General features: G+C 39.3%; 1 protein-coding gene across 2 annotated transcripts in view; it reads right to left on the bottom strand.

The window, feature by feature from the left end:
• Positions 1-15,980, bottom strand: part of LMBRD1 (LMBR1 domain containing 1) — a 68,794-nt gene that overhangs the window by 39,632 nt on the left and 13,182 nt on the right. Inside the window, exons 4-7 of one of the 2 annotated variants that reach the window (XM_033055443.2) lie at positions 13,817-13,914; positions 12,793-12,860; positions 8,368-8,456; positions 3,453-3,526 (exon numbers count right to left, since the gene is read on the bottom strand). In XM_033055443.2, coding sequence (XP_032911334.1) covers positions 3,453-3,526; positions 8,368-8,456; positions 12,793-12,860; positions 13,817-13,914 — 329 coding nt within the window. The remainder of the gene's footprint in view (positions 1-3,452; positions 3,527-8,367; positions 8,457-12,792; positions 12,861-13,816; positions 13,915-15,980) is intronic. The other variant, XM_033055444.2, reaches the window with a different exon arrangement.

The raw sequence follows: 15,980 nt of genomic DNA, 5'->3' as shown, positions 1-15,980 counted from the left end.
TAAAGACAGACTACACTCTGAGCCACCCTCTCTCTGAGGTTTAGGGAAGGACAAGAGGCCAGCAACTTCACGTGACTGAAGCAATTTTTGTATTATATCCATATCATTGGGGGAAGCCTAGCCCATGCTGTTGCAGGTGAAAATAGCTTAAATATGGAACGCTTACCATCACTGTTGGTAGGAAAGGTATTATGAAAGCTCTAAAACATAAAGAAAACACCGTTTCAGCTTTGAGAACCGAACTTCTAATAGGTGTTTTTCACTATCTGAGACATTTGTACCTTAGTCCATTCATATATCAAAGCCAGCTCACTGTTTTAGCATAAGATTCTATAACCACCTGCAAACAATGACAAAAAACTCACATCAGAGATAGGTGACAACCCACTACTGTGTGAGTTCATGCCCAAAACCCCTGTAAAACAGCTCTTCCATTTCTCCCACTCTCCCTTAACACCTACTGTAAAACAGAACAGATAGTTCCAGAAAGATGAAATACAGCAGTTAAAAATAGAGGAAATCAATTTCACACTCCAGGCATTTGCATAGACAGCTCAGTTGAAGTTTACAAAGCAACAAATTAGCTGAAAAATCGTAGTAATTAAGGGATTCAGACAAGAGTTAGCTCTCATGCTTGATGTTTCACCTCATTTATCACTCAGCATTTGTGCAAGTTGTAAATACATTGACATTAAACCAACAATACTGAAGATTTAGGTATTATCTTAATCTGAGAAAACAAAGAACAAAAACCACTGAAGTTACTGAAAATAGATTTGCAGGTTCCACATATTTCCAGGTTCAGCTAAGTGTTGAAGACAGAAGCATACTGTGATACTCAGCTGAATGATGCCTACAATGATGCCTGGGTTCAAAAATAAGTAGGCAATGACACTGGAAATAGGAAATATTAGCAACAAATTGAAAAAAAAAACAATAATCATATAATCATTAAGGTTGGAAAAGACCTCTAAAATCATCAAGCCCAACTTTTAGCACAATATCACCATGCCCACTAAATTGTATCAAAGTGCCACATGTGCTAAGGTTTTTGTCATAAATTGCTTACATTTCAGTCAGGAATCAAGTTGCTTTATTTTCACAATCTCACATTTTAGATGTTTGCTAATAGTTGTAAAAAAGTCTACTTGTCTGTTTGAACAAAATACTGATGATATTCTCCCAGCTAATGAGTTTTTTCTTTTGTTAGTCGCATGGTTAAAATAACATTATATATGCTCTTCAGTAATGTAATGTAGTTAAACATGAAATTACAGTAATTCCACGAATACAAGTCACATGGAGTATAAATCGCACTTCCAGCGCATCGAAAACGTTGATGTCTTTGTCAATAAAAAAGCTGCACCAGAATATTAGCCGCACTTTCATTCGTAGCGAGGATCCGTGTGCAACTTTCACAAATTGGCCAATTAGTAACAGATTCGCGGCATAGCGGGGTTTACTGGCTCGGGGCGGGGCCAGGAAGGCTCAGCTGGCTCATGGTTGCTGACGGGGCCGGGTGGCCCAGCTCGGCGCTACGGCTCGGCAGGGCCGCTCGGGGCCAGCCGAGCGGTGCTACCGCTGCCAGGCTCGTTCGCCTCCCCCTCCTGTCTGCACCGCCGCGTTTGCTTGCCCTGGCCGGCACTGCAGGCCCCTGCACCGCCGGGCTCCCCCACGCTGCTGGCCCCAGTTCTCCTGGGCTTCCCCACGTCGTCGGGCAGCCCCGCGCCGCCGGGCTTCCCGTTTCTGCCATGCTCCCCTGCGCAGTCGGGCTCCCCTGCACTGCTAGCCCCGGTTCTGCTGGGTTTCCCCACGCCACCGGGCTCCCCCGCCCTGCTGGCTCGGGCTCTGCCACCTGACCCTGCACCTCTGGCCCCACCTCTGCCAGGCTTTCCCACCTCTGCTAGGGCTGGCCGGGCTCCAGTTTGGCTTGGGGCTGCTGCGGGCTCTCACTTCCGTGTTGGCAGCTTTTAGAATACTGTTCATATATTAGCTGCCCCAGAGTACTAGCTGCACTTCCGGGTTTCCACCAAAATTTTGATCAAAATGGTGCGGCTTGTATTTGTGAAATTACTGTAACCTTTTCTTCTCTAATTAAGGGAAACTAATTAAAATCTGGCATGTTATTATAGGCTAAGTGGAGGGCTAGATCTTTTTTCGACCATCACATGATCTAGATGTCAGCAAAATAGCCTGAATAATTTAATGACCCATGTCACTTTAAGAAAAGGCTTAAAGTAATAAAATTTATCATCTTGGTCAGGTTAAAGCATCTAGTCAATGGAGCTGAGAGCAATTCAGATACCCACTAGCTGATCCACCCAATTGCTCTCCAACCTACTGCACAAACTCTGATGGCCACCGAGTTGTCAGGGCTCTGACACATCCGTGAACCTGTACTCAACTGCCTTCCATAATTCTGCTGTAACTTACACTGGCTGGAGAGACAGAAAATAATTACTATACTTGTTACTCATTTAAGAGTTTCAAGGTAGTATTTCATAAGCATCTTACCCCCTTCCCTCATTCTCAAATCCTTGTTCAAGTTATAGATATTTACAGTTTGCTGGAAACAGACACCTCCTTGGGTACCAATACTTCAAAAATAATTTACTGCATAAACTATTGCTACAGAGGCGCTTGAATTCACTAGCAAAGCTACATGGAACAACTATATTAGAGTCAGGTTCTAATGGAAGAAAACATCTTATTAGCAAGGACATGAACTTCAAGATTTAAACCTGTCAGAAAAACAGTAATTCCTAAGAAACTTTAAAGCTTTGTCTGTTATCAGTCAGTTATCTTAAGCTTTTAAGTTGCTTCTTTGTTGAAAAATTTTACTTTGAGGACAAATTAAAACATGAAGCATTACAAACACTGATTATTCACTGAATGAAGAAACAGAACTGATTGGGAAAGCAAATGACCACATAAACATTAAATGTTGGTCGAAGCTGGTTAAAATAGCTCTTCTTTTTATGTAAAAGCAAGACTCAAGCAGTTGAACTAACATAACCTTAACCATACCATTTACAATTGGTTACAGAATGAACCCTCCAAAACGCCTCTCAAAGAGCTGCAGTATTTTAGCTCCATATCAACTCTAGGTTATGCCACAGTTCAATGGACAAAAAAAGTGTAACATTTAATTCCCTACATCAGGGTGGAGAAATAAAGGCTTAAAAGCAAGCAAAGTTAGTGACTGTGTTACAAATCATAAGTAATGCAACATCCCCTAGAATAAACATATCAAAATTAAGTCTGATATGTGCTCAGTACTAAAACAGTGGTCCTTAAACTTGTAGCAAGAAGTTAGAACTCAGAAGGAATGTTTCAAACTATGAAAATCCAGAGCTAAAGACACTGCTGAATCTTTTTACATACAGGTACAGCCAGTGATAACCGAAAGTCTCATGAAGATAAAAATCTGAAAACTTTGCATAACAACTTACTGTGTAAGTGATAGCTGCCAACATTCCAATCACAGTCAAGGAGCTAATGGAAAATGAAAGTGCAGTCAAACCATCTGCAAAAGTAAAAAAATAAAATAACCTTGTTGAAAATACAGTAGATGTATAAGAACACTTCTTAAAGTAGTTTCGAGAAGAGATTTAAATTCATGAGAAAGAAAAAGATAAAAACATAGCTACAAGCCATAACTCAGATGAAAAATTTTCTTTGAAGAGTTTTTTGATCACAGCAGATCTTTATCCAAAATTGCAGGATCCAGGACAGACTCTTGTCTTACAAGCTCAGAATGCAACAGAAGTTGCATTCACCCAAATGGTTGAAAAGCCACTAAGGAACTTGCTCCCATAGCTCTCTGATACCTCTTAAAGACTTATTTCTGGCCTCTCCAGGGTGCTGTGGTCACTTACACAACTTTTACAAGCTTTCTGGATGGTTCATCTTAGTTTTGTTTGCTATTGCCTGATTTTCCCACTAAAAGCATTATCCAGAATCATGCAAAAATGGATCCTACCAAAAAAATCCTCAGCTTCACTCAATCTTTATATAGACCAACAACTAGAAAAAGTTCAGGGGACTATAGAGTTAGTGTAGCCTTATAACTAGTAATTAAGAGATAGAAGAGTGACCAAATAAAAAGGCATTTACAGTAATTTCACGAATACGAGCCGCAGCAATTTGACAAAAATTTTGGTGAAAACCCGGAAGTGCGGCCAATACTCGGGGGCGGCTAATATGTGAATAATTTTCTGACATTTACAACCCCAGACGTGCCAGCCAGGGCACCTGCCAGTAAAAGCTGGCATTCAGCGATTGTTACAAATTGTTACTCTGTTGCCCTGGCTCTCTGCAGGCAGGACGGGGGGGCTGGGAGAGAGGCAGGAGAGCTCGCTTCCCTCCTCTGCCGCAGCCCGGGGGAGAGACGGGGGGGGGGGGGGCGCGCCGCCATTGCCACGGCTCGGGGAGGAGGCGGGGTGCTCTGTCCCCGCCCGCTGCGGCAGGAGCAGGTAGGCTCCATCCTGGCCCGCCGCCGCCGCGGCAGGAGCGGGGAAACTCCGTCCCCGCCTGCCGCCGGCACCACGGGCGCGGCAAAGCTCCGTCCCCGCCCGCTGCCGCAGGAGCAGAGAAAGCTCCGTCCCTGCCTGCCACCGCGGGGCAGCGCTGACCCGGGGTGACCGAGCCCAGTGGCAGCGGCCGGCCCCGAGCCCAGTGGCAGCGGCGGTGGCCGGCCCCGAGCCCAGTGGCAGCGGCGGTGGCCGGCCCCAAGCCCAGTGGCAGCGGCGGTGGCCGGCCCCAAGCCCAGTGGCAGCGGCGGTGGCCGGCCCCAAGCCCAGTGGCAGCGGCGGTGGCCGGCCCCAAGCCCAGTGGCAGCGGCGGTGGCCGGCCCCGAGGGGCAGCGCCGGGTTGGGCCACCTGGCCCCGTCGGCAGCCCCGAGCGGGCTGAGCCTGCATAGCCTCAGCTCAGCCAGTAAACCCTGCCCTCCCGTGGTTCTGTTACTAATTGGCAACTTTGTTGCACGCGGGTCCTTGCTGCGAACGACAGAGCGGTTTATATTCAGGTGCGGCTTATTTATGGACAAAAACCGAAATGTTTGCCAAGACCCAGAGATGCGGCTTATACTCAGTGCAGCTTGTATTCGTGAATTTACTGTAATTCCCTAAAGCCTCCTGCATAATTCTTCAGTACAGGCCTATCCCTAACCTCACCACACAAGACATCACAAGTGGCTTTGTTTACTTAGTAACATTGGGACTTACAGCAAATTACAGAAATTAGCCTTCAGCAAACAATTTCATGTTTGTGCTCAGTCACAGCCAGAGTTTACTGCACTCCCCCACATCCTCTCCTTTACTCATACAAATATACTAGCCTGTTTCCATTCCTATTTATTGAATAGCACTAAGCAGTCACAAACTGAGAAATCATAACCTTCCTCTATGAGAAGTTGCACCCCTCTTCTGACCAACCCTACAGGCCTCTTTCCAAAATCACCAAAAACTAACAGAACAGCACAACCAAATCCAACTTCTCTGCTCAAATCTCTCCCTTACTATTTTTACTAGATAATACCAAACAACTTCCTCAGAGCTAAAAGCTGCATGTTCCTGTTTCAAATACTACAGCTATGTTTAAAACTTATTAAAAAAACAAAAACCCCGCAAAACCCACATAAATAAACCTAGAACTATTTTTCCTTCAGTAGTTATGAAAATCTGAGTTGTTTCTGAAGTGTAGGGGAAAAAAAAGCCCACACAAGTGACCTCTATTTGTAACTTATCATACAAGGTACTTACATACTGTATTTGATGATCCTTCTGTACAAATATTTGAAACCAACATTTTATTTATATCCATTTTAAAAGTCTGAACTGTGCTCAATGGAACATTAAGAAACTAACTGGTTGAAAAATTGATAACTGTATACCAGAAGTACATTGTCAGGCTTTGCCTCAGTGGATGAGCTCATATTCCTTTCATAACCCCACAATCAACTACCAGGTGATGATTGGATGTTTGTTCTATGTCTCAAGATCTTTGCATTTCTTTGGCCACTACAGACAGACAAAAGAAAGGGTAAATTAATATAAAAACAGGACAACAGGTACAGTTAAAGAAAATAGGCATTTTGTCCTTATTTCTCCAACATCTGGAATGCAAAAGAACCTTTTGTGGAGAGTTAATGTCTGTGCAGTAGCTCTAAGAAAATAGAAGGGCCCCACTGTGTGGAGTCTTGGGAGACAGGAATCCAAAAATAAGCCAGTATTATGCCCTGCCAGCATGGAAGTCCCATAGCATCCCAGGCTGTATCAACAGCAGCATGTCCACCTATTAAAGGAAGGGACCATATAGTACAACCAGTTCTGATACAGGTTAAGACTGATAAATTTGAGCAAGTTAAGGGGAGAACTACGCTGATTGGAAGCTGGAGCACATGCTGCACAGAGTAGCTGAGGGAGTCAGGCTTGTTTGGCCTGGAACAGAGACAGGTTTGGAGACACCAAATACAGTCTGTCTGCTTAGCAAAGAGGTAGAGGCCAGGCTCTTCAGTGGTGCGTAGTTGTCAAATGAGACAATGGGTGACAGCAAGTATATCCACAACAGGTAAGAGGAGAGATCTTTCCACAATGACTTCAGTCTCCAAACTCAGGGGGTTTTGAAGAGCTAGGGGATAAAGCCCTGAGTAACCTAGTCTGATCTTACAGTTTCCTTCTTGAATAGATGACCTGTGATCTCTTCAGTCTGAATTATCCCATGAAATTACAAGTCACAAGAGAATGCTGCTAGGAAAAAAAAGAAATCAGACTTTCACATCCCAACCCAGCATCTTAATCATTTTACTTTCCTAGAAATAAACATTGGCTATACTGTATTTCATAGCAAAGACAGAGCCAAACACTTTGTTGCAGTCACATCAAGGTCACCTGGAAAAATAAGCTTACATCTCAGCTCAACCGTTACCACAAGCTGTATAAACAGTTGAAGAGGGAGTTTTTCCTGTGCTGTTATAATCTTCGCAAAGTGAAACACCAACAAGCAGGCAGCCAAAACATTCAAAAAGCTATAGATTTGTCCTCCTCATCTCCTATGCTTACAAGCACAGATTACAGCACAGAGCATATTATGATGTCAAAGGATGTCAAAGCAAACAAAAAGGGCTGTGAGTATCTGAGTGGCAAGAAGAAGAGGCAAAATAGGGGCTTGCTGCTGAGTGGGTCAGGGAACCTGGCAAGACAGAACTTTTGCATGACAAGTCTGTGGTACTGAATGCCTTCTTTGCCTCAGTCTCTTACTAGCAAGACCAGACTTCAGGAAATCCAGGCCAGGGAGCTTAGTGAGAAAAGTTGGAAGGAATATGTACCCCTGGAAGAGGATCAGGTTAGAGAATACTTAAGCAAACTGTACATACAAAGTTGATGGGCCCTGAAGTGATTAGCCAGTTCTGTCAGTGTTTGGTGTATGTTACTGCAGGGAACTTTAACTCAGTACAAAATCCCTAGAGTAATGCAGAATATGACTTGACAAAAACTGGTATGATTATATCCTAAAACATTCACACAGAAGCCAATACTCTGATGCGTATCAAGAATGAAGCACAAAATAATGGAGTACTTATGCATTGGGATGAATGTTTACTAGACAACTTTCAGTTACTCTTTTGTGAATACATTTGAAAAGTGACATTGAGTCTGTCTTAGCTCATCTATAAAACACTTCCTTCACACCTTTACCCTGAAAACATATCCTGGCTAAGCACATGAACTACATACCTAAGTGTTAAACACTATTCCATCAAGTTTGGCCTTGTCAACAGCTCTTTACAGCCCTACTGTGAAGTGTAACAAATGCAGAAAACAATTTCGGAAGAGGTCAGTAATGTAAAAGCAAAGGGAAGAAGTTGTAACACCCATAGGACTTCACTGTCTAAATAGATGGAACCACTCATCTCATTTTTACAGTGAACAGCAGTACTGCATTTCATTAGGTAAATGACTGAAGAGTGTTAAAACATGATACACACTCACAATACCCTGAAAGTCAGTGAACTTCAGCAGCCAAGTAGCATTTAAGAGCTGAGTTAAGTGAAGATTATGGAAGAAAGTATCCTCCTCTCCCTACCATAGGTATCAGCAGACACAACACTGGAGTCCTTGCTGTTAAATGGCAACTTGTATTTAAAGTACAGAGAGGAGATGCTGGCAGTGTCTGCTTTCAAGTTCTAAATTTTGCTCTTCTCTGAACAGGAAGAACAGTGTTATTGTAAAGATTTAATGTACATAAGCAGTCAGAGAAGTTAGAAAACTGCCACCAAGGAAGTTAATTATCTTGTTCAGTCAATGAGTGGCAGAGGTTAGTAGAGTAGCAACTCGTGCAAAGCTAACAACAAATCTCAAACTTACGACTACTTCCAAATTCTTCAAACAGGAGCTTCACTTTCTCCCACTCTGTGGAATTCTTCTTGTTGGGAATATCCAAAGGAACAAAAGCACTGTAATACAGGAAAAAAAAATCTTTCTTACCCTAATTAGTGAAAAATAAGAATTCTACTTCCAAATTAAGAAAATAGAAATTAATTCAATTGGAAGAAAAGGTAGTGTTTCACTTTATTAATATTCTCCTCAAATGCTGCATTTACATCAGCAGAGTACATGTATGTGTGTGTACAGTCAGGTCTGAGTTCAATGAACAACTGATTTTCTATTTACCAGTCCTAAAAGAGATAAGGACCTTACACTCAAGTATCATTAAAAGACATAATAATGCGATTTAACACCCTGATTTGATAAATATGCAGAAGAGCAAATAAAACTTCAAGCATCAACTGAGACAAATTCTCATATAAATATACACTTCTGAAAGCAAAAATAAAACGATTTCTCAAACAAACATTAAAATATAAAGGGACATGTTCATCTTCTATCATTGCAACTAAACACATCTGCTCCATTCCACTCTTTGTTCTGTAGTCGGAGAGAACTGAGCTGCAGAGAAGTTACATCATGTTTTTCTGTTTTTCCAATAAGCAGACTAGCAAATAATGCTCAGAGAACAATGTCAGGTAAAACAGTTACCTAGCTGAAAGCTTCCTGTTGTCAGGCTCACCATCTAAAGTCAATTAATAAGAATAAAAACTCTACAGCACCTCTACAGAAAAAACAGCTGAGTTTGTAATACCTGGAAAAATAGTACCTCCATACCAAAAAAACACTGAAAACCACAGCTTTGAGACATGAAATTGAAGGTCTACAAGTCACAAGGAAGACAGATTTGAAGGGAAACATTTTAGGCAAAGAACGAAAACTCAAACTGAAGCCCATAAAGAATGTTCACAAGTATCATTTGGACTTGTATGACAAAGACTACATAATTAGATTCCTGCTTGCAGTACCAAACAAATAATTATATTCCAGGAGCAGTCTCAAACTTAAAGTACAAAATATATGCTTTTGTTTCAAAGGTTAGGGCCAAGCCAACTGTGTGCACATATAATCATCACATCAAAAACAAACTGATACTCTGCCAAAATTTTAATTTCTAAAAAAAGCTTTATGACTGTGCAAGAGGCAGATTGAGGGCTAGCATTTGCTTAAGTTGACACATGCTTGTTGACTTAAGATTTAGTTCTGGTATCTGTCTCCAGTAGCAATTCTTTCTGTAAAAGATCATCCATACAAAATGAAGACATGGGTATTAAAACCAAGTTGGCAATATTTCTAGTTACAAATGACAGAAAGAAATAACTGCAGGTTTATTTGCTAAAAATGGTTAATAAAGGAGACTGAGAACGCAACTGAGCTCAAGTCCTTTTTATTTTAGCACTACTATGGATTTGCTATTTGTGGACCACATGCAAGGAACAGACAAAATGGAAGAACATTTTAGGCTATTTATAACTTGCTTGCTTTTTTCCCCCCTTCGGTTTTAGTTTTTTTTTGCTGAGACTACCTAAAACCAGCATGTCAAAGGACACTAATCAGAGCAGGGGTTACTGAATACATTATACTCTTCAATTACTACTCAGATAAACCTTGACTGACAAAGATGGACATCTCATTCTGCTCCTGCTCAAGTTCCATGCACCAAAGGCCCCAGAAAGGAACACAGGAGTTAGAAATTTAGGTAATGTAAGCAAACAAAACAGCTCAGTTGTGATGTCTGATACTTAGAGTTCTGGACACAATTCAAATTATTGTGGTAATTTTAAGAACAGAAGCAAATTGTTATGCTGTTCAAAACACATCCTGGGTAAATTATGATTAAAATCTAGATCAATATCTAGGCTGCAGAACAAGGAAAGCAAATGCAAGACAAGCAGTTTAAAACTACTCACTCTTGGCAGGGCTAATACACAAGTAAATAGGTAAAGTTTGATCCTTAAATCAGAGTGTCATTAACTGTCATACTTAGGAAATTATTTTCCAACACACCAGATTTAGACTCATTTCCTTAAGTGAGTTCTGCTGTGATCTAATTTGCATAGCTATTTATAGGATAATTAGATATATTCATAGCTTTTTAAGAGCTAATGGTTCTGGAAAATGTAAGGTAACCAGTTTAATTCTAAACACTGACAGGGAAGCATGCATTTTGGAATAGAACATTCATTAATCTCAAAAACAACCTTTTTTTTCATACTAGACTGCTTAAGAGTGCCTTAATGTAGATTGCAGTATCTCAAGCCCCTTAACAAGCACATGACATTTGAAGAAAATACAAGTATATAGCTTATTGGAAGGGAAAGGTATGACAAGTAAAAACTAGTTCTGAGCATCCCTGTATAAATTTGCCTTCTACTCTGCTTTTAATGGTACTCTAGTTATTTGTGTGCAGAGGATTTAAGTGTTACAAACAGGCACATTTTTGCCAGACAACTGTTTTGTAACAGACAAGTAAAGTAAGAGGCACTAACACTACTCCTGATAACAATTTGGACAATAACATCCTCCTCACTGAGCTGTGTTACCAAGTCAGAAAAACCTCCAAGACTGCAGCACAAAGCAGATTTGTTTCCCAAAATAGTCACAACGATCTCTAGTGGAGCAAGGGCAACATCCTGGCAAGAATAAGACACTTGAACTTTGAGCTTAATATAGCTTTTATAATTTATTTGAGGACAGTTGACCAGGGAAAAGGCAAAAAAATCTTATGTAGACCTTTAAAAGTATTTATTGACCTGCTTTCATCATACCAATTACTTTCTAAACCAACCAGAACAGAGGTTGTCTGGCTATAAGACACTAGTCATGTAAGCATAGGAAGAAAGACTTTGTTAGGGACTTAACAGGAAATATTCCAACCCCTCTCACTCTCATAAGCTGTGTGCAGAAGCACTCTATTCTATTAAGCCTAGACACCTAGAGTCAAACTCAGTACACCAAATTCCAGTCTATTTTAACATTTTTCTGATCCTAACCACCAGTGAGAGAATCCAATGCTACTGCAACACAAGTCTTCACTACCACATTCAGTCAAACCCCACATATAGAAACTTTTGCTCCAACATATTCATCTCTTTCATGTCACACTGGACTTCCCCCTGCCCTTGCTATGAAAACAGCTAAGGTAACTTCTTCAGAAAAAGCATGTACATGAACTGAGACATATGCTACTTAATCTTTATATAGAGTTCACATTTTTCTTCAGCACAGTCACCTCAGTTGCCTCTAAAACCGAGCCTTTTCTCCTTGAAGGGAATCTTGCATTCTCACTTAAAGGGGAAATACAAGAATTAGCTTTTTCTACCTCACTGCAAAGGAGGAACAGACATGCTTACAGCTACTGAGGATTCAGCTGACACCTACTAGAAACACTACAATGGTTTCTAAGTTGGATGTGTTGTACAATACATCTATCTACACCTATGATGTGAGCTGTCAGAAACAGCTTTTGACAGAAATTTTAGAAATATTTCTAGACAATGATTACAGTAATAAACTCCTACCATCCCTTATATGAGTAAATACCTTACTTTAACTTAGAAGGACAAGATACTTGATAGAAATGTACCTTTAACTTTTTTCAAAACTAAACCAGTATTACAGTAAAATAGTATACAACTAGAAGCATTACTTTCACTCTAGTTTTTACTTCACTCTGCAGTACTTTGATATGCATCATTTTAGCATACATGCAGTTTTTACCAACTTTGCTGCAGTCAAAATGCTAAAAAGTTTGACACAGCAGACATTATAAAGATTCAGAATTGGTGAGCATGCCATGCTTAATTGGTGATCTGAAATCAATTTTCTGCTACTACTTGGGAATTTGAGAAAAACAGCACTTGCTGCAAACAGGTTACTTCAGTAATATTTGCCTTTTAAACAAATGCCAGCAAAAGCTTTATCATACAAGGTACAATTAAGTCAACTACACTTACATTCTTCAGACAGCATTTCTATTTAGGAAAGTATAAGCCTATAACATCTAACCATTTTCCCAAAAAGCTATTCTGCAATGTCCATTTCAGAAAAAGCACTTAAGAAAGGCAAAAACTCTTTGATGAACATGATGAGGACAATTTTTTTTACTCCCTGTTATACACAGAAACATTAATGTAGTTGTGTCAAAGCCACCACGTCCTCCATATCGATTCAGACTGCATCAGCTTGGAAGCACAAGTACCTCCACAATTAAGAAAACCATTTTATTTTCCAGTTAAACTCTTAGTTTCAGGTACATAATTCTGAGGATACTTAAACCCTATTAGTGATTAAGCTAATGTTGATTATAGAGATTGAGTGCATCATAATTTACCTCTTAGAATCTTAGAGCAGAACTCTGAAAAAAAAATCCTGCACAGAACAGTGCTCAATACAAATACTTACCCAATTAACAGAAGAACTGCACAAATTGTGATGAATCCCAGAGTGTATTTGAGTGCAGTTTTAACCTGCTGAATATTAAAGAGAAAGTCAATACATTGACATAAAATGAATATAAAGGAATTTGTGCAAACTATGGAAAAGTATACTTAGCAGAACATGTATTCTACAAAAAGCCTCCATAAAAAGCATGAGTAGTTTTACATGTAAGTCACAAACATGCATTCTTGAAGAGTCTCAGCCTGAGAACTGTGTACCATGACCTGAAATTCTGCTTCCATCATAAGCCATGCATTTGAGTAGCTGTGGCTGGAAGCCTGGATATATTCAGTACAAATACACTCAAAGAAAATACTACTAATACTTTATATTATGGCTATTAGTAAAAGTCTTGTTATGTTAAGGTTACAACTGAACAGATGGGGTAGCAATCATGATTAATTGATTAGAAGATTTTTTAGAGAAGTATTTTCATTTGAAAAGTAGCACCTTACTGGCTTACAGTTACTGTATTCCCTGGGAGGTCTCAAGTCAGTGCATTACAAAAGTAAACATGTTAGTTTCAGGTAAATTACTACTGCCTACTTCAAGAAAAAATGCAAACACTACAGTAGAAAAACACTAAATTGGAGTACTTATTTCAGAACCATGTTCCTCTTCTCTACTTTAAAAGCTGTGACTATATACGGTTGCTATTCTATGCAAAGTCTCACATAAGTTTTAACTTCCTGTATAAGGAATCTTGTGAAAAAAAATTTTTAGAAAGTTTAAAGAATTAATGAAAATACAGACATTAATTACTTATCTCACTAAAGTTTCATTTCATGCAAGACCATGGTGCTTAGATTAGACAATGTCAGACTATAACTTACTAAGATGCTACAGGATTTCTATGAAATTGTAGTAATATACTTAAATATTACAATGCTAATACCATTTTTAAGTTAAAAAATAATTATTGCTTTCATATTTTGGCTCAGTTCATTTGCTTTTTCATTGCTTGGTGCATTTGCTAGAGTAAACTTACTGAGCACGTGTTGCCATCATCTTCTTCCTTCTCCTCATAATAGAAATAGACAAAGGGAATCCACAGAAAGACGCAGAACAGAATGACTGAGTACAGTGCTACGAGGAAGAATTAAATGAAGAGACATTTACATTGGCAGTAATTCAAAGGAAAAGACTTAAAACTTCATTTCCTTTCATTCTACCTCTTAATTTCAAACGTTGGAAAGTTAGTAAAATTCACAAACTATTACTGTTTTGTGAACTCCAAAGGACTTTAAAGCGAACCCTTTCAGGCTAAGGATTCCAGAACCATCTTCAACTCAGCAACTACAAAAGACTAAAAGTAATCAACTGTTTGCAAGTGATATACAATACTAGCACACTACCTTAAAACATAGTGAATAAAAGCAAGTGAAGCCACCCAATAACAGGTTGTTAAAAAAAATGTGTATCAAATGAAACTAATTTAAAGCTATTTTGATCACTGGACACATCACTTCATGCTCTCTTTTTAGAAAAAGGACTAACTGGAGATGGCAGCAGATATTTAAATGAGAAGCCACTAAACCAAAATAGTCATATTGTCATGTCCCTTTGATGCACAGGTGATCACAAGAAACTACAAGGTTTAACACATGTCTTTACAAATACTGTCAAGTTTTTAAGACATTAAGACAGCTGGTCAAAATCAATGGAATGATTAGGCAGTGGTATGAAAAGACCAATTTCAGGTAGAGAATTTCAAGTTTAAATCTTCAGCTCTCTGTATTGTAAGTTGATCATGCTTTAGAACGTGATTATTTAGGAAAAACTTTTAATACTCCATATATTATCTTATACTACGAACATTGCAGATGTCCATTAGGAAACCAAAAACTGAAGTAGTATGTTAGTGTTAGCACCCCACAAGAAAAGTATCCTGGAATAGTTCACCAAGCCTTCAAAGTGTCAGAAATGCTACACAGCTAAGACTGCTTCTGCCAGCACAAAACTGCACCTTAGAAGGAATAAGTAGAAGTACTCAGGATCTCGTAAGTCCCATGATCTTTGGCTATTTTTCATCTTTGCCCCATTTTGCATGACTAATGAACACCTTTCCATATACACATATATACATAATTAACACCTTTCCATGAACAGATTCATTCCCAACTTAAGTTTGTGACGTCTTGTCTTGGCTAGTGCACTCCTCACAGTGTCCACATGCTCCAAAGAAATCTACCTCAGCATTTTCTCTTGAAGTTGGTACAGAAGTCAAATAAAATAATACTTGAAATCTAAACATTAATCACTAATTATATCTAAATTGAAATATTTTTCCAAAGAATGAATTCTAAGTGTTAAAGGTATCTACTGTTTAGTGTGCTGAGTTAGTACAGCAATGCAAGTTCTCAGTTCATGAACTCTCACATTTGCCAAAAGCAAAACATTCAGGGTTGCAAAACACCTTAAAACCCCAAACTCTAAAAAGAAATTTTCCTAGACATTCTAGAGCAGTAGTCATACTTCAATATTGTGAATGCTTTCGGAAATCAAGCCTATCTAATCTATAATCTGTTTTTTTAGACTAGTCCTACATCCACACCACAATGGGCCAATAAATTAGGCAAGTTACATACATCATTAGTCCAAGATGAGAATAATCAGCCCATAGAGGTCACCACAAGCACAGAAAATCCTCACTTCCAAGTTGTACTACACTGAATTCAGTATACCTTACTCATGAGGTATGCCCTTAGCTCACCACATAATGAGACTATGATTCATGTTTCTTCCAAGGGAATAAAGAAAAAAACACATCGATTAAAAAGACTCTGAACTGCATGGGTAACTTTATTTACAAAGAGTAATTCTGGTTGGAAAAAAAATCCAACCTTTAAACATGTTATCTGCTGTCACTAAACTGCTAGAGAATCACAAATTAAACAGATCTTCAAGTATTGCATGCAGTGTTAGAAACATGCTGTAGTATAAACTTCAATCTACACTTAAAACTGCAAAAGGTCTGCAATTTGCTCTGTTGAAAAACTTGAAAAACTACTTGGTAGTAATTTTACAGGACTAGCACAGAAAAATAGGCAGCTTTGGATTTGCTTTTCTCAAGAAAATCATTCCAAGATAAATCTTTTTGCTTACATAACTGGTGGTTTTAAACTGCCTGTGAGGATTTTTTTACTAAGAAT

Source organism: Catharus ustulatus, chromosome 3, assembly GCF_009819885.2.
Source record: "Catharus ustulatus isolate bCatUst1 chromosome 3, bCatUst1.pri.v2, whole genome shotgun sequence".
In the NCBI taxonomy this organism is placed as follows: Eukaryota; Metazoa; Chordata; class Aves; order Passeriformes; family Turdidae; genus Catharus; species Catharus ustulatus.
This window is presented reverse-complemented; position numbering and strand designations above follow the sequence as displayed.